This window comes from Neofelis nebulosa, chromosome 5, assembly GCF_028018385.1.
Source record: "Neofelis nebulosa isolate mNeoNeb1 chromosome 5, mNeoNeb1.pri, whole genome shotgun sequence".
Taxonomy (NCBI): Eukaryota; Metazoa; Chordata; class Mammalia; order Carnivora; family Felidae; genus Neofelis; species Neofelis nebulosa.
Window position 1 is genome coordinate 75029053 of NC_080786.1, and position 18688 is coordinate 75047740.

General features: G+C 38.6%; 2 protein-coding genes across 4 annotated transcripts in view; both read right to left on the reverse strand.

Moving 5' to 3' along the window:
• Positions 1 to 2904, reverse strand: part of MCCC1 (methylcrotonyl-CoA carboxylase subunit 1) — a 57996-nt gene extending 55092 nt beyond the window's left edge. The window contains exon 1 of one of the 3 annotated variants that reach the window (XM_058730619.1): positions 2450 to 2796. In XM_058730619.1, the coding sequence (XP_058586602.1) occupies positions 2450 to 2538 (89 nt within the window). In that variant the 5' untranslated portion in view covers positions 2539 to 2796. Of the gene's footprint in view, positions 1 to 2449 lie in introns of all 3 variants that reach the window. The other 2 variants (XM_058730620.1, XM_058730621.1) reach the window with 2 other exon arrangements.
• A 6210-nt stretch (positions 2905 to 9114) lies between these two features.
• Positions 9115 to 18688, reverse strand: part of LAMP3 (lysosomal associated membrane protein 3) — a 37566-nt gene continuing 27992 nt past the window's right edge. Inside the window, exon 6 of the mRNA XM_058730624.1 lies at positions 9115 to 9658. Within this exon, the coding sequence (XP_058586607.1) occupies positions 9525 to 9658 (134 nt within the window). The 3' untranslated portion in view covers positions 9115 to 9524. The remainder of the gene's footprint in view (positions 9659 to 18688) is intronic.

Genomic DNA, 18688 nt, shown 5'->3' on the forward strand with positions numbered 1-18688 from the left:
ACAATTTTTAAGTTCCATGATACATATTGATACAGCAAGTAACAAAACTTTAACCCAGAGGTAACAGAAAGCAGGCCAGATTTACTTTAGGAACAAAAAAGTGTAAGTATAATGCCTATCTGGTGTCAGCTAAAAAGAATACACTGGGAAAAAACCAAATTACAGAAGGAATTCCACCATAGGCTTTTCCACCCATACATGGGAGATTTGTTAAAACTATGGTCATAAAGAACTAATCATTTTAGATCATGTACACAGCGGGCGATAAAAACCACAATGCACATTAGATACTAAGCAACTATGTATGTGTAGCATGTATACACTATGCATATAGCTATGTAACTGAACAGAACTAGCATTTCACTGGGGCAGGGGTGCAGGGGGCGGGATTATAACAGTAGGTCAGACAGTCATTACTCTCTGATGCAAACTCAATCAGATGTTGCCATCCGTGAAGGGCTGGTGGGAAGACCCACAGCTTTGGCACTTGAGTCCCACAAGACAGCTTTCTCAGGAGGCTATTGCTTTCCCACTTCTTTCCAATTTGACTGACCTCATTCTCTTAATCTTCAAGGAGAAAGACTGTTTTTCCTTATCTTTAAAAGGTATCTTCTGGTTCACAGCATCTTCCCATCACATTCTTCAGATAAGTTTTTTATAAGATTCAAGGCTTGTCCTGGACCGATTTATCTATAAAATGGCCGTTTCTTGGTAAATCCAGCTTAAGATCCTGATTAAGTTTCAAGGCCATTGCTGAACTAAAGTTTTCCTCTGTGATTTTGTAGTGAAAACAGACCGACAATCACATACAGACACACTACTTAACATAATCCTCTATCTCAATGATGTTTTGATAGGTCTATTCCATTTTTCACCATTATCCAAGCTATAGCTTAAAACAATGGCTTAAACAAACAAAATTAAGAAGTTGCTTCCATGAGATAATCCCACCCTGATTCAACATAAATTCTATACCAGTATACTCTCATTTCTAAAATTCCACCATTAGACTTCATTTCTCTTTGTTACTGGAGAATTATGACATACATGAAAATACTCTCTATAATGATAAGATTTGTAATTCCTTAATGCTATTAACAACTGTAACATTTTCCAGGATGACAGCTACCTGAGAACAGTTCTACACACAGTAGGGAAGATTTGAGAGGGAGAGGGAAGAGAGAGAAAATGGTCTGTGTAATATCCTGAAGAGCCCTGGAAACCTAAGAAAAGAAAAACCAGGAGAAAGAAAAGAGCATTAACATTACTTTCACCAACTGTCTTATTTTACTCTGGGGCTAGTTCTACAATTAAGTAACTCAAATCTAAATACCTCTCCAGTAATTTGTGGAAAATAAAAGCAAACAAAAGCTGTATTTATGGATTGATTCATATGCACCAGATTGTTTGAGCCTCTTTCCATGTATTAATTCATTTAATTCACACAGTGCTAGGTACTAATATTATCTCCTCTAGGAATAGTATCATCACCTCCTCCTAAGTCAGGAAACTGAAGCACAGAGATATTAAGTAATGTGCCCAAGGTTGGGCACACAGCTAGAGAGTAGCAAAGCTGAGAACCCTGGCTTCTGACAGCACAGTCTGTGCCCTTCAGCACTAAGCTACCCTGTCTTTCCAGAACACAGGAGGAGGTGAAGAGGAGGAAGAAACAAAGCAAGGTAAAGAAGCCTGCTACCAGGAGACCTGAGGATGTCTTCACTACCAAATTTATTGTCATTGAAACTTACAGCTCAAAATTTGAAACTGATCTGGGGTCAGGTTAGTTAGAGTCATAGCTTTGTTCAAACTTGCCTCTGAGAACTTTTAACAAACCAACCTCTCACCCTCTAGAAGGTAAATTTACTTTTGTTAGCTTGATCCATTCCAACAATGAGAAAGAACTCCACAGAGTCTCTGAACCGGACACCTGACCGGGTCTAGCTGAACCGAGAGGGGCTCGAGGGGCGTCCTGGCTCCATTTCTTACTCCTTGTGTAAACTTGAGCAAGTCGTTGACCCCTCTGAGCTTCACCAGAACAGGGATCATCAACACTCCCCACACAGGGAATGCAGTGAAAGCACCATGTTAACGGTTAGCAGCTGTACAAGCGTCTCTCTTGCCCCTGTAGCGAGGGAAGCAGGGATGTGGCAGGCCCAGCTCCACCCCTCCCCCACTGCCCGAAAATGGAAAAACAGAGGCAAATAGAGGCTGCAGAGTGGATAAGGGGAGCAAGGGGAAGAAAAGGAAGGGCTGGGTGTGAACAGGTCTCTCTCCCGATGCCAAGACAGAGCAGAACACCGTGAAAGGGGCTGGGGTTTTCCTAACGCTCTCTCCTCCTCCTGCTCGATCCTCGGTCCCCGCGCACCTCTCTCGGCGTGCAGGAGTCCATTTACACCACCCCTGCCTCCGACCCCGGACGCTGATCCACTGCCCCTCCGCCTCACGTTACCTCGGCGGCAGCAGCAGGCTCGGGACTCGCAGCCACCGGTTCTTCTCTGCCGCCAAGAGCAGCACCGACACCGCAGAGGTTGCCGCCATGGCTCCACAACCCGGTCGCTCTCCGACTTCTGGTTACACCAGCTGCTTCCCACTCCCTGCAAAACCTTTCCTCCGCTCCGGAAGCCTATTGTCCTTCACAGGCCACCGTCCAGGTCCCAGTCAGGCGCTAGGCCTCTAAAGCGTGGTGGGGGCCTCTCCGTCAAAACCAATCAAAGAACAGAGCAGGACTTCGGAGGCGACGATTGGCCAATCGTCCACAAGCCCGCGGAGGTGTGGTCCCTACTTCTCCTTGGCGCAGTGCCTACTGAACCAGGGGTTGGCCCTCATTCACCAAAGGACCTGCGGGTCTGGCTTGCTGTTTCTTCTACTGGCCCGCAGGGTTCCCTCGTTCTCGTCGGGCTTTAAAGAGAACATTCCTCTTGATCTGTATCATTAAAGGTGCGAGAAAGTGGGGGAAGAGGAGTCCCGGGGGAAAACTCAAATGCAGTGAAGGCAAGATACATAACTTTCTAGGGTTCTCAAGAAAGGGGAGAAAAAAAAAAAACAAAAACAAATAAAAAACAAATAAAATAAAAAAGTCACAACTACTTGAACTTTTAAAAAAGTGTTTTAGTTGGCTTGGGAAAAAGAGGAAGTCAAACCGAAATTGCAGAATATCTAGAAAATAAAAATACTGCATACAGATGCTTGTTTGGACATAGTTAAAGCTGGCTCATAAGCAAATTTATAGTGGAAGTAAATTAATTATCCAATTTAAGGGTTAAAATATGAAAATAAACATAGGAAAGCAGAATAAAGAAATTGGTAATGATAAAAGAAATTAATAAATTAAGAAGCTAGTAATAAAGGCTAATAAATCCAGAGGTTAGAAAAGAAATTAATAACAGCAAAATCGTTTAACCAGAAGGGGGGGGGGCAATGCACATTTGCTGTGATAAAAAAAAAATAAGTGGGAAAAAGTCACATACAGAAAACAAATTATAGATTTGACTAGTTTTGCTCAACTTTAAGCAAATAAATTTGAAAACTTGGATAAAATGGATGATGTAATAAGAAAATAAAATGTACCAAAATAGATCCTGAGATGGAAAATCTAATCAAACGATTACCATAGAAGAACGAGAAAATGTTACCAAAGAACTATCTTTCCACTACTTCAGTTCCACCTTCACCTTCACCTCCAAAACACGTGGCCCACCTTCTCTCACAAGGAAGTTCCACCAAAATGGTAAATAGTAGTTGACTCCAGTGCTATTAATTCTGTCTTAGAGCACACACACACAAAGAAAGTCTTTCATTCTTTCTAGGAAGAGAACATGTCATTGGTACCAAAATTACCAAAGATAGCATGCACACATAATATAGTCCAATTTCACTTATGAATATCAATGCAAAAACTGCCAAATGTTTTATTAATTAAAGTATCTGGTAGCATGTGAAAATAATATAATATACCATGACTTAGGTTTATTCCAGAAATATAAGAATGATTCAATATTAATATAATTAATTAATCTTACTAATAGTTTAAAAGAAAAAAGGCCTGTGTTCATAGATGCTTAACAGGTCCTTGCTAAAATGGAACATACAGGGGCTCCTGGGTGGCTCGGTCGGTTAAGCGGCTGACTTCGGCTCAGGTCATGATCTCGCGGTCCGTGAGTTCATGAGTTCAAGCCCCGCGTCAGGCTCTGTGCTGACAGCTCAGAGTTTGGAGCCTGTTTCAGGTTCTGTCTCCCTCTCTCTGACCCTCCCCCGTTCATGCTGTCTCTCTGTCTCACAAATAAATAAATGTTAAAAAAAAAAAAAAAAGCTGGTTTATAGGAGGTTTTAAAAAAATAAAAAATAAAAAAATAAAATGGAACATACATTTTAGATTTTAAGACTTAATAATTAAAGAAATGATATTTGGACAAGAGGCTAGTTCTCTGAGAAAAAAAGTTGAACCCCTAATCACTTCTTAACACCTAAAATCAAAATAAGTTCCAAGTGAATAAGAGATTAAGTGTAAAAGATGAAAGCATGAAAGAACTAGAAGACACCATGGGAGACTTTAAAAGAGGAAGGTTTTTTCTAAGTGTAACACAATACTCAAACTATAACAGAAAAAGAATTAATAAATTCAACTATATAATTTTTTGAAGATATGCAGAGCAAAACATAGGAAAAAACAAACAGTAAATTGGGAATAATTTTATAACTCTTATCACAGATGAAGGGCTACTTTTCTTAATATATAAATAACTCCCACAAATAAATAAGAAAAGAGAACTATAATGTAATAGAAAGCTGTCAAAGAATATAAGCAGACCAATGAAACAAAGTAGAAAGCCCAGAAAGAAACCCATGCGTATATATGATCAACTAGTCGTTGACAAGAGTGCCAGATACACGTAATGGGGAGAGGATGGTCTCCTTAGTAAATGGTGCTGGGAAAACTGGATGCCCTCATGCAAAAGAATGAAACTGGACTTCTGTCTTATACCACTAGAGGAAAACACACGGAAAAAGCTCCTTGGCATTGGTCTTGGCAATGATTTTTTTCGATATGACACCGAAAGCAAAGGCAACAAAAGCAAAAGTAAACAAGTTGGGACTACATCAAGCTAAAAAGCTTCAGCACAGCAAAGGAGACAGTCAACAAATGAAAAGGCAACTTAAGAACGGGAAAACATAATTGCAAACCCTATATCTGATAAGAGGTTTTGTTGGGGAACGTCATCAAAAAAGATATGACTGACGATTAATCCTTGAGCTGGACTCAGGTGCTCAAAGTCTCCTCACTCCCTCCCCTATCCTTAGAATGTGGGTTCTGCTTGCCTTTCCCACTCCCAGAGGTTGCTCCAAGGACACAGCCTTGAGATGGTGATGTGGTGTTGAAAACGACTGGAGGGTATATGTGACTGAATCCAATTAGGACCTCTTTATAAACTTTTAAGATCTAGCAGGTAGGTGTGGGGATCCAATTGTCTTGCTGCTGCCCAAGACAAGCTTCATATGTAAGTTCTCCTTGCTTATTAAAACTGCCACCTTACCAACCTGGAGTGACCTGCCCCTTCCTTTAGTCTCTCCTTGCCCTCCTTGTATTGGGGCTAAATTTGGATTACACCTGGGAAGCTCCCAGGAGGGTTACAAGCCAACAGGTTAATACCTACAACATACAAAGAATTCATTCAACTCAATAGCAAAAAACCCCAAATAATCCAACTTAAAAATGATCAAAGGATTGGAATAGCCACTTTTACAAAGAAGACGTACAAATAGCCAGCACCTATGTCAAAAGGTGCTCAACATTTCTAATCATCAGAGAAATACAAATCAAAACCACAATGAGGGGCACCAGGGTGGCTCAGTTGTTAAGCCTCTAGCTTTTGGTTTTGGCTCAGGTTATGATCTCCCAGTTTGTGAGATCCAGCCCCACGTAGATTTTGTGGACCAGTTTCTATCACAACTATTCAACTCTGCTGTTGTAAAGCAGCCATAGACAACATGTAAAAAAAAGGGCCCGGATAGCTATACTCCACAAAACTTTATTTACAAAAACAGATGTCCAAACCATGAGCTATAGTTTATTGACCTCTGTCATATTACCCATTTTACAACTGATTACTGCTAGACCCATCTGACTTTATTGCTGGATATGACAGAATCCAGCTCAAAATGGGCTATTCTGGATATAGGGTAAGTTGGTGTTCCAAAGTCAAGTGTTCTAGGACCCAGTAACATGCCAAGAGCTGACTCTTAAAGGGCATCTATTTCTCTGCAGCAAATGGCATGGCCTCGGCCTTACTCCAGAACACCCAGGACCTGTGTTATGATTCTCCCGCTGGAGGTTGCCAAAAATTCCATACTGTCCCTTTTTCACCACTGATATCTCCAACACCCTGAGGTCTGCCTGATTGTAGAGCTCAAGCAGTAGGGTTGATGCATTACGGCCTAGTTGCTGTACTGCCCTCTCCTGTTCTGGCCCCACTCAAAACTGATAACTTTCTATGTCACCTGGTAAATGAGCAGACGACTTTTCCTAGCTGTGGAATGTTGCCTCCAGAACCTAAGAACCTATGGTTTCTTCTTTGTAGAAAGGATGCAACATGCAAAACATCTGCATTTTATTTTGAAGTGGATATATGGCATGGCCCTGACCCCCTGGCTCCCTAAAAATTTCAATGAACTAGTCAGTCCCTGAATCCTCATAGGGTTTGTCTCCTGCTTCCTGGAATACATATTTCTTACCAAGACCTCCAACATAATAATCGCTTTGTGCTTGTCTAATTAGCATAATGTCATCAAAATAATGGTTCAGTGCGATGTCCTGTGGGATATCTGTGTGGTCCAGATCTCTTTGGATTATATTATGACGGAGAGTTAACACATCCCTGAGGCAAAGCTATCAGTTAATGTCGTAGAGCAATGGGCCAACTACCAGCCTTTGTGAAAAGGCAAATCTGCCTGAGCAGCAGCTGGTCCGTACACTGTTAGCACCAGAGCCTGAGAGGCTTCTCTCCTGGGGAGGTGCTACACCTGGGATAGAGTTGGTAGCGGGCTGGAAAGGGCCATGCCCTCATTACCCTTTGTATAGTTTCCTATTAAGCCATTATTATTAGTGTAAATACTGGAATTTATTTACCTGAATTCCCCCCAGAAAGTACCAGTAATTGAACCTTGAAAATGGACCTGGAATAGCCAGCATCCAAGATGGTCACCGTTGATTTCCGCCTCTCCTGGTCTTTACTCCCACATTGTACCAGAGATGGTTGGTGTGACCAATAGAATACAGCACAGGTGATGGTATGTAACTTTTGGGAATAGGTGGTCAGTGTCTCTCTCTTGAATCACTCACCTGGGGAAAGTCAGCTGTCATGATGTGAGCATTCCTATAGATATGCCACATGGGGTGAACTTGGAAGCAGATCCTTCAGCCCCAGTTGAACTTTCAGATGACTGTAGCTCTGGTCAGCAGTTTAAATGCCACCTGGTAAGAGACCCTGAGCCAGAACCACCCAGGTAAGCTGCTGTCAGATTTCTGACCCTCAGAAACTGTGAGAAAATAAATGTTTGTTGTTTTAAGCTGCTAAGTTTTGAGTTAACTTGTTAAGTAGATATACAGGACTAATACACCTAATACAGGACTTCTTATTTATCTCAATCCACAACAGAGTGTATGGTATTTAGAAAGTCCTTATTCAGTGTTGGTTGAATGAGTGAATAAATGGATGGATGAATTCGTGGCAGCACTTAAGTAAACCAGTAATCCAGTCTGTTAGTCTGGTCTAAGAGTTGAGAGATTTAACTTATAACTTTAATATGGTTCACTTCTCAAAAATTCAGATTCTTTCAAATAGGTCTTCCTACCTGGTAATAAAGTGGTAGTAGAGAATAAAACAAAACAAATTATGGAAAGATGATTTAACTTACTGATTCAAGCAAAACTCTCCACTACCATAGTAAAAAGTTTTTATAGCATGAAAATTGAGTTATCAGAAATGAAAGACATAAATTAACCTCCAAAATAAGTTTTTATTACAAAAACTTCTAATTCAACTCATATTCCATTAAGACTAAACTGAGGACCTTGCCAAGCCTGCTGACTCATAAGAGAGCAAATCAGGAAAGTCATTATGCACTCTGGGGTGACCCAAATTATTCCTTTCCTAAAGAATTCTAGGGGTATGTGGTCTTTTCTGTTAGTATACTTAGTTCGTTTGTTTAGTTGTAAGAACAAGCAGTGAATACAATTCTTGGCAGGCTGCTCTACAGAATAAAGTGTCCTAGAATAGAAAATGTGGTTCTAACAGAGCAGAAGAAGCAAGTTACCACAAGGGGGGGATCTACCTTCAAGAAAGAAAAGTTGGCTGGAGGTTAGATTTCTGTTTTCAAAGAAATAAAAAATGAGTTGAGATGTTTACTCCATTCCTTTATCTTTAGATCCACAGCTGCACAGTCCCATAAAAATGAGAAACTGATGTTTTGCAGAGCCCCTTAGTCTCCTTCAAGGAGGCAGAGAACTTTATTAAAGATCTCCTATTTCATTATCTATCAAGTCCTTTCATGTCCCCTTATCTCTTATGATTCTGGAGAAATTCCTTTTCTCTGTGAAAAAAGGAGCACTTGCTGGTGTGAGGCTTCAGGCAGAATTCAGTGTCATTGTTCTTGTAGCCAAGTTGATGTAGTGAAGACCATAGACGTTGGCACCAGACCAACTGGCAGTCAAATTTTGGCTCTGCCATTTGTTAGCTGGGTGACATTGAGGTGATCAATTTCCTTAAGTCTGAGTTTACTCATCTATAAGTTGGGAGGATTAAATGGAATGTATCTAAACTTAGCCAAGTGTCTGGCATATATGTGTTCAACTATTAAGGATTATGTTTCTTGCTTATTATTTAATTCTGTTGTCTGTAGCCACCTAATTCTTAGCCTTTAGTGATTCTGCAGGAGGAGTCATCAAGATTAAAAGTATAAGCTAATTTGTTCCTCTTGTTGGCGTCACATCAAACCTAGACAAACTGTGATATAGTGGGATTTTTGATGATTAAAAAAAATTAAAGTGGAAAGGAGGTAAGCAGATCATCAGACATGTATATCATATAAAACATGGATAAGAAAAGTTCTGAAAGTCCATTTTATAGACAAAGAAGAGGCATTTTTTTTTATTGGGAAAGATGAAGGATAAAATAAAATTCCAATGTGCACAGGTAGCATTAGTTACAATTAACATTTTAGTTTATAATTTGGGAGCATATACCACTTTACATGCATTATAACACATCTCAAATCTTGATTTGAATGGTTAAAATATTTTGAAGGAAACTGGAAAATACTCAAGCAGATCACTATATCTTTCATAAAATAAACAAAAAATATGTAGAAATTGATTTGTTGCTTGAATTTAAATCAGAAATGACTTAGTTTTTGTGAAAGATAGTGGTTTATATTGTCAGAAGGACTCACTGTAAGGGAAGTCCCCAACATTCTGGAAATGATGAAAGAATTCTCTAAACTCCATTATTTTCTTTTCCTCTGGGAACCAATTAGATTCTCTGGTATCCAGATGATTCACGTCTTAGGCGGATTCCATAGACAATCAAACCCACAGCGCAGAGACCAAGCACAATGGCCCCAATCACAGGAAGCACAATTGTGTAGTCAGATGAACACTCGTCAACTAAGAGAGGGAGAAAGAAAAAAATACAATATAGGAGGTAAGGTTTGGTGAGGACAGACCAGAAAGCAGACTAGAGTGGGAAGAATATGAACTTTTGAGTCAAATCCAAGCTTGACTTTTTTTTTAATTGAAGTATAGTTGATATGCCACCAAGCTTGACTTTTAATTTCACCACTAACTATGTGAACTTGGATGAGTTATTGAACCTTGCAATTTCCTCATTTATAAAATAAGCAAATAATGTATAAGATTCTTGGGGGATTAAACAAGATACCCTTATCTTTGCAGCAATTAATAGGTTTTTTTTTTGGTTTTTTTTTTGTTTTTTGTTTGTTTGTTTGTTTGTTTGTTTGTTTTTTAAGGCTCCATGCCCAACATGGAGTCTAATGCAGGGCTCAAACTCAGGATCCTGAGATCAGGAATTGAGCTGAGATCAAGAGTCTGACTCCTAACCAACTGAGCTACCTAGGCACCCCCAGCAATTAATAGATACTTAATAATCGTTAGACATGTTTTCTTCCAGGTGTGTTCTCTGAAAAGTAGAATGTGCTTACATACAAGAGATTGTTGTTAGATTATACCTGATCTCTTGAAAACATGTGATGTTTATCTACTTTGTAAAATATTTTTTGGCTACACTTAAAGTTCTAATTATTTATGAGAGCTTAAAAATGAACATTTGTAAATTTGTCAAAACTTTTTTCTTTAGAGGCATCTGGGTGGCTCAGTTGGTTAGGCATCCAACTCTTGGTTTCAGCTCAGGTCATGATCTCGTGGTTCATGGGTTCAAGCCCTTGGGTCATGATCTCATGGTTCGTGGGTTCAAGCTGTCAGCGCAGAGCCTGCTTAGGTTTCTCTCTCTCCATTTCTCTCTCTCTGTGCCCACCCCCACCCCCGCTTGTGCGCACACGCACATTCTGTCTCAAAATAAATGAATAAACTTTGAAAATAAAAATTTTTTTCTTTATTTCATTAGAGAGTATTTATTCTGTTTGTTTAAAATGTAGTCAGTCTCAACTGGAGAAAGGTGGAGAGCCATGAGGATAAAAGGGAACTTGATTGAATACAAATAAGTATAGAGAACTATATCTTATTCAAGGATAGAGAAAAGGCAATAGATGAATGGTTAAAGAAGATGTGATATATGTATGTATATACACACATATACACACAATTGAATATAATGCAGCCATAAAAAGAATGAGATCTTGCATTTGAAACAACCTGGATGGACCTGGATACTCAGTGAAATAAGTCAGATTGAGGAAGACAAATACCATATCATTTCCACACATATGTGGAATCTAAAAAACGAAAACACAAGAATAAACAAACAAAAAGCAGAATCAGGTCTATAAATACATAAAAAAAAACTGATGGGGAGGAAAGGGGAATAGGGGAACGGGTAAAATGAGTGAAGAGGAGTAGGAGACACAGGCTTCCAGTTATGGAACGAATAAGTCACAGGGATGAAAGGTACAGCATAGAGAATATAGTCAATGATATTATAATAGCGGTGCATGGTGACAGGTGTAGCTACACTTGTGGTGAACATAATAACCTATAGGGAAGTTGAATCACTACTTTGTCCACCTGAAACTAATGTAATACCGTGTGTCAGCTGTACTCAAATAAAAAAAAAAAAAGTAAAGAAGAAAAATCTCCAGCATATGTTAAGGGGAAAAAAGTAATGCAGAGAAAAATGCATATAGTACTACAATGTTTTATGTAAGTAAAGAGGAAATGAAGATATATTTCTTGCATTTACTTAAAGAAGACCTGGAAGGATAAATGCATGATAAACCAATAAAAGTAATGGCCTGTAGATGGCTAAGGGGAGAACGGGATGAAGAAGAACAAGGTGAGGGCAAGGGTTTGTAAGGTAAAACGTCATATCATCTTAGTTTAAGACAAATGCAAAGAAAAATTGTAATGAAAATTTCAAATATTTGAATAAATATCTCATAAGATCATGAAAAATAAAAAGAATAGATATGAGAATATATTCATGAGATTGTCGCATGAACCAATATCAAAACAAACCAAGGGGGGCGCCTGGGTGGCGCAGTCGGTTAAGCGTCCGACTTCAGCCAGGTCACAATCTCGCGGTCCATGAGTTCGAGCCCGCGTCAGGCTCTGGGCTGATGGCTCGGAGCCTGGAGCCTGTTTCCGATTCTGTGTCTCCCTCTCTCTCTGCCCCTCCCCCGTTCATGCTCTGTCTCTCTCTGTCCCAAAAATAAATTTAAAACGTTGAAAAAAAAATTAAAAAAAAAACAAACAAAAAAAACCCCCAAGGATCAATTCTCACCTGAGGTTGGACAAAAAAGGATCAGGAGGGACCAGGGAGAGAGGATGATAGAGACTCAACAAATCTGTACAAGACACGCACTGTGCTTGTCCTATACTATTTCATTTGGCAGTGGACAATATTTACATAATGATGATAATATATACCTTATTGATTTAACAAAAAACAGTGATATAACAATAAAAGGGATGTTGTTAAGAGTATGAAATCCTTATCTGCCATAATAAGAAGTTTAAAGCTAATAAATTGAGAAATAGAAAAGCTTTTTAACATTTTTTAAAAGAATTATTTTTAAAAAAAATTTTTTTTTTCAACATTTTTTATTTATTTTTGGGACAGAGAGAGACAGAGCATGAACGGGGGAGGGTCAGAGAGAGAGGGAGACACAGAATCGGAAACAGGCTCCAGGCTCCGAGCCGTCAGCCCAGAGCCTGACGCGGGGCTCAAACTCACGGACCGCGACATCGTGACCTGGCTGAAGTCGGACGCTTAACCGACTGCGCCACCCAGGCGCCCCTTTTTTTTAAAAGAATTATTGAGGGGGGGCGCCTGGGTGGCTCAGTCGGTTAAGCCGCCGACTTCGGCTCAGGTCACGATCTCGCACTCTGTGAGTTCGAGCCCCGCATCGGGCTCTGTGCTGACAGCTCAGAGCCTGGAGCCTGTTTCAGATTCTGTGTCTCCCTCTCTCTCTGACCCTCCCCCGTTCATGCTCTGTCTCTCCCTGTCTCAAAAATAAATAAACGTTAAAAAAAAAAATTAAAAAAAAAAAAAAAGAATTATTGAGGGATGTCTGGGTGGCTCAGTCGATGAAGTGTCCAATTTCGGCTCAGGTCAAAATCTCGCCATTTGTGAGTTTAAGCCCTGCTTCGCGCTCTCTGCTGACAGCTCAGAGCCTAGAGCCTGATTCAGATTCTGTGTCTTCCTTCTCTCTGTCCCTCCCATGCTCATGCTCTGTCTCTTTCTGCTTCTCAATAATACATAAACTTTAAAAAAATTTAAAAAAGAATTATCGAGATAGTTACCATAAGAAATTATTAAAATTAGTTAAAAGTACTTTGTCTCTTAGAGGAAGGGCAGGGAAATGTTACGTTTCATGATAAGCCCTCTTGGAGTACACAATTTTGTTATTTAGTATATTAGTAAATATGTATTTCTTAGATAAAAAAGAACGTTGACAAATTAAGAAGTTAATTTGATTAGAATGATTTGGGAAAAGATACAAAAATGTTAAAACAAAATGCAAAGCACCTACCTATTGACCAAAATGTGAAACACATATGCTAAAATAATTCCACCATAGGGTATTATAAAGATCTATTCATGTAAGTCACAAAGGTATGTTACAATAATCTCATTTAAAAAAAATTTTTTTTAACGTTTATTTATTTTTGAGACAGAGAGAGACAGAGCACGAACGGGGGAGGGTCAGAGAGAGGGAGACACAGAATCCAAAACAGGCTCCAGGCTCTGAGCTGTCAGCACAGAGCCTGACGGGGGCCTCAAACTCACGGACTGCGAGATCATGACCTGAGCTGAAGTCGGCTGCCCAACCGACTGAGCCACCCAGGCACCCCATACAATAATCTCATTTTATGAGAGCAAAATGGGCAATCCAGATATCCATCAAAAATGTTAAATGGTATATCCATACAATAGAAGATATTGTGGCCACTAAAAAGAATGTGGTGGATCTCAGTGTGCTGACAGAGAAGTTCCCTAGAATCATGGAGCATTGCATGAACCCCCAAAAAACTACAAGTATGCCGGAAGTGAAAAGATAGACAAGATGCTGGGGAAGGGCTGGGATGGGAGTAGACAGCAGCCTTCACTTTCCATATAATTTAACACTATTTAATATCACATAGCTTAAATGTTGTTAAAATGCAGAAAAGTGGGGCACCTGGGTGGCTCAGTCGGTTGAGCGACCGACTCTTGATTTCTGCTCAGGTCATGATCCCAGAGTCATGAGATTGAGCCCCCCATCAGACTCCGTGCTGAGTGTGGAGCCTCCTTGAGCCCCCCCCAGCAGACTCGGTGCTGAGTGTGGAGCCTGTTTGAGATTCCCTTGCCCTCTGCCCCTCCCCTGTTCACATGTGCATGCACATGCTCTCTCTAAAATAAAATAATAATAATAATAATAAAATGCAGAAAAGTACACAAAGAAAACAATGATCTGATCACCACAATTCTTCCATTTCAATGAATCACTGCAAACCTAGGAAGGCAATTGCTTCCTCTGTACATAGATGAGTGTGTGTGTGTGTGCTCATGTGTATGCCTGACAAAACATCATTCAATTTTCAAAAAATGATATTTTTCTCTTTACAAATAATTAAGATGATTTAGAAAAGCACAAATAAAAAAATAAAAACTGTAGGAGAGGAAGAAATTTCTTCTTTCCTCCAAGATTCTTCCAGCTGGTTTAAGAATTACAGATTAAAAGGAGGAAAAAACCCCTAAGTTTTATTATATGTGCACAGTAATTCATCAGTAATGAAATTGATACCCAAAGAAATGACCAATGCAGGCAGTTTCTATGCATTTTAAACAAAGAGATACTGCATTTGTGAGGATTTGACAGGATAAAGAGAACAGATGTTTGGGAGCTTCAATTAGTAAGGAATTCTAAGTGGAATTTGGGCTGAGATAGCAGATTAATAAAAAGTAACAGGTTTGTTTCTATAGCTTTCTTGGCTTTAACGTTCCTCTCTCTGGTGACAGGATGTGTTTTTACTGTGTGTTTTACAGGGAGGGTACCTTTCATATGGGAGATTTCCTGCTTTCAGGGTGACCGAAGAGGGTCTGAATGTCCTTGCACTGGCCGTTTCCCAAGTAGCTTCGACTCAAAATAATCAGTATGCCATTGTGGTACATTTTGGGCCAGCCTCCCCCGGAACCCTTACAAAACCAATCACCTGAAAACCACCCACCCAGAAATTATCCTTGCGAAAACATGGACAAATATAATTTCAGGCATCTTTCTTTACAACTATAAGGACATGGGTAGAAAAATATATACACATACTTTTATTAAAATAGGATCATACAAATGCTATTTTACCAAAATTGCTTATTTTAATTTAATTGATTTCACAGAAGAAAAAAGCTAAAACAAAACTGGGAAAGCTACCGAACTTCAAATAAATGTAACTTTGTCACAGGAAGTATTGTTTCATAAAAGATCTCTTTAAGTTTCAAAAAAGAGACTATAAATACACCCTAAAGGATTATGAAGTGCATTAAGAGGTTATGAAATAAGTGAGAGACAGTGTGCATTTTTTAAACTCTGTGTTTCCAATGTAGACATTATCTATTGATAATGTTTTGAAAGATTAGCGCTAACAGATTCCCTTCTCTCTCTCTTATTCCCAACTCAAATTTTGAATAAATGTATTATTTTTTTACAAAATTTTTAATGTTTATTTTTGAGAGAGAGAGAGAGACAAAGACAGAGCACAAGTGGGGGAGGGGCAGAAAGCGAGGGAAGCAGGCTCCAGGTTCCCAGCTGTCAGCACAGAGCCCAACAAGGGGCTCCATCTCAGGACCCTGCACCCCACCCCCAACCATGAGATCATGACCTGAGCCAAAGTCAGATGCTTAACTGACTGAGCCACCCAGGTGCCCCTGAATAGATATATTATTTTTTAAATCATTGTTCTGGTTTATAACATTTCAATTCTATTTGATAACTATCATTCCAATAGTTTAAAAAAAATATGTTTCAAATATATAACACACATTCCTGATTCAAAGTCAAAATAATACAAAATGCTGTACGTTGAGAAGTTCCACTTTCGCCTTTGTCTCATCTTTTTTGTTACCCCTGTCTTAACCACTGGTTTTCCATATACATTTCCAATGTTTCAGGTATAAGCAAAAATGAAAATATATTTTATTTCCTCCTTTTCTCACTATTATGCATTATGGTTTTTCATTTAACAATATATTTTGGGTAACTTTCCTATACATACATAAAAATGTATGTTCTCATTCTTGCTTATAACTATATTCTGTTGTGGGATGTATCTGTTCCAGACTGATGGACACTTCGCTTGTTTCAAACTTTTACTATTACAAATAATGTTGTAATGAAAAACCATGTACATAGTTTTCATATACAAGATGTATCTGTATGATAAATTTTCAGACCCATAGTTGTTTAATGCTTTTTCCATTTATCTATTTAAATAGATAAAATGTTTTTTAAAAAAAAAAAAAAACTGTGGCTTCTCTATTCCAGAGAGATATTTGCTTATGTTCTTATTTGTAATGTGGCTTCTCTCTGATCTTACCAAATTTCATTGTCAAACACTATCTTTAAGAAAATCTCCTTGGTGTTATATCTCTTGAATTATTTCATGTTTGAGGATACCTGCCTATTATCTTAGTAAATGATATTTCGGAGTCACACTTTCTTTCCCTTAGGATTTTGTAGATGTTGTTTGCTGGCTTTAAATGTTATAGGTGATTTGGTTTTTTAATGGAGAGGGAGAATTTGTATGTCTAAAGAATTCTTTATCTTTAAAGTTCTATAGCTTAGTTTGGCTGTATCTTAATGTTAAGCTTTCTTTTAAAAAAAATATTTATTTTGAGAGACAGAGAGAGCAAAGTGCTTGTGTGTTCTACATGCATGCACACACAAGTGGGGAAGGAGCTGAGAGAGGGAGAGAGAGAATCCCAAGCAGGCTCCTCACTGTCAGCACAGAGCCCTATGCAGGACTCAATCCCAACTGTGAGACCATGACCTGAGCAGACATCAAGAGTTGGACACTCAACCGACTGAGCCACCCAGGTGCCCAATGTTAAGTTTTCTGTGTCTATTTTTTCCTGGGATACACTGTGCTCTTGCAATCTGCAACTTCAAACATTTATCTTAAGCAAAATCTCTAAAACCATCAAATTTATCTTCTTCCTATTTTTGAACTCTCTACTTCAGAGGCACCAATTATCCTTATTTTAGACAATCTGAATATCTCCCATACCTAGCAGCTGCCCTGTCATGGTATGATCTTATTTTTTATCTGCATTAAATGCTTATTTCAGTTCTTTTCTCTTGAAGATAACTCATTTTTCAGCTCTATTCTGCCTCTTACTATTTGTTACTGTGCATTGCTTTGATACTCAATTTGTTCACTCATAGGAATGAACTCTCCCATTCACCTCACTCTTTCATTATAACATTTCACTCCTGAGTTCTGGTTATATGGAATTCACACTCTTATTAAATGATTCTCAGCAAAATCAATTGTCAGGGATTTCTGTTTCTTGAGTTACGTTTTCTTTGTATTTTAACTATATTCCTTTCTAACTCTCCCTCCTTTAATTGTGGTAAAATATACCTAACATAAAATTAACTGTTTTTTAAATGTTTTATTTATTTATTTTTTTTTTGGGGATGGGGGGAGGCAGAGCGAGAGGGAGATGCATTATCCAAAGCAGACTACAGGCTCTGAATTGTCAGCACAGAGCCTAACGAGGAGCTTGAACACACGAACCGTGAGATCATGACCTGAGCCAAAGTGGGACGCTTAACTGACTGAGCCACCCAGGTGTCCCTTAACTGTTTTCAAGTGTACACTTCAGTGACATTAAGTACATTCACGGTTTGTGCAACCATCACCACTATCCATTTCCAGAACATTTTTCATCTTGCCAAACTAAAACTCTGTAGCCATATTTTAATCTAATCTTATTCTTACATTCTTTTGCTGCAATAATTTTGCATAATGGTCACGTACCTTGTTTCATCTTGCTTATGCTTGGGCATTTCATCCATGACATTGAATTTCCTTTAACATCATTTGGGTAAATTAGGATATTTCTTCCCATTGTGAGATCAGTTAATGTTGAACTACCTACCTATTTGGATTCTTTCTTCTTTTCTGTACCTTGGGAATTAGCTATAGTCTGGGGGTACCCTGGGATTTGGGGTTGGTTCCCCAGTTCACTTCTATCAGTCTCTGTGTTTACCCTGCTTCCTTTTCCCAGTAGCCATTTTCACTACTCCTAGATGAGAAGAGATAAAATGACCAGGCTTTTTCTCTCCAGTTTTAGGAATGGTAGTATGTGTTCACAGGATTTTTTTTTTCTTTCTCATATGGCTTCTTGGTGTGTGTGCTAGGGAAGCAGGTGTCCTGCTGAGCTCTCAACTCTTCCTCTGAATCTTGTTTCTTTTTTGTTCACCAGTTTTCAAAGTGTATTGCATTAGCTTATATTTCCACTGCTACTGGTGATTTTTAAACACCCTTTCCCCTTCCACCCATCTACTAGATAATGAGGAAGGAAAATTCTGTGGGGAAAATTTAGTCACTATTTTAACTCTACTTTTTCATTTTATGTATTTCTGTAATACTTAAAACAAATTTAAAAATTTAACAGAATTTAATTTAAATACTTGTTTAAGTATTCAAATTTTAAATCATCTACATATATCTTTTGTTTCCATTTTTTTCTTAAAAATTAAGAATAAGTACTGCAGAATAAATTATAACCATTCTAACCAGTTTACTGTATGGGGCAAAACCAAAATTGGGCAGACATTTCTACACATTTGTTAATCAACGTCTTGTCTGTTTTGTAATTCGTATGTAATTCTTTAATCACATATTTGTAGAAAACCTAAAAACAATAACAATTCTAAACATAATTAAGTAAATTATTATATAATGTTGATAGCATATTCATGATAGCAGCCATAATAATGACACTTTGCAAATTTAATA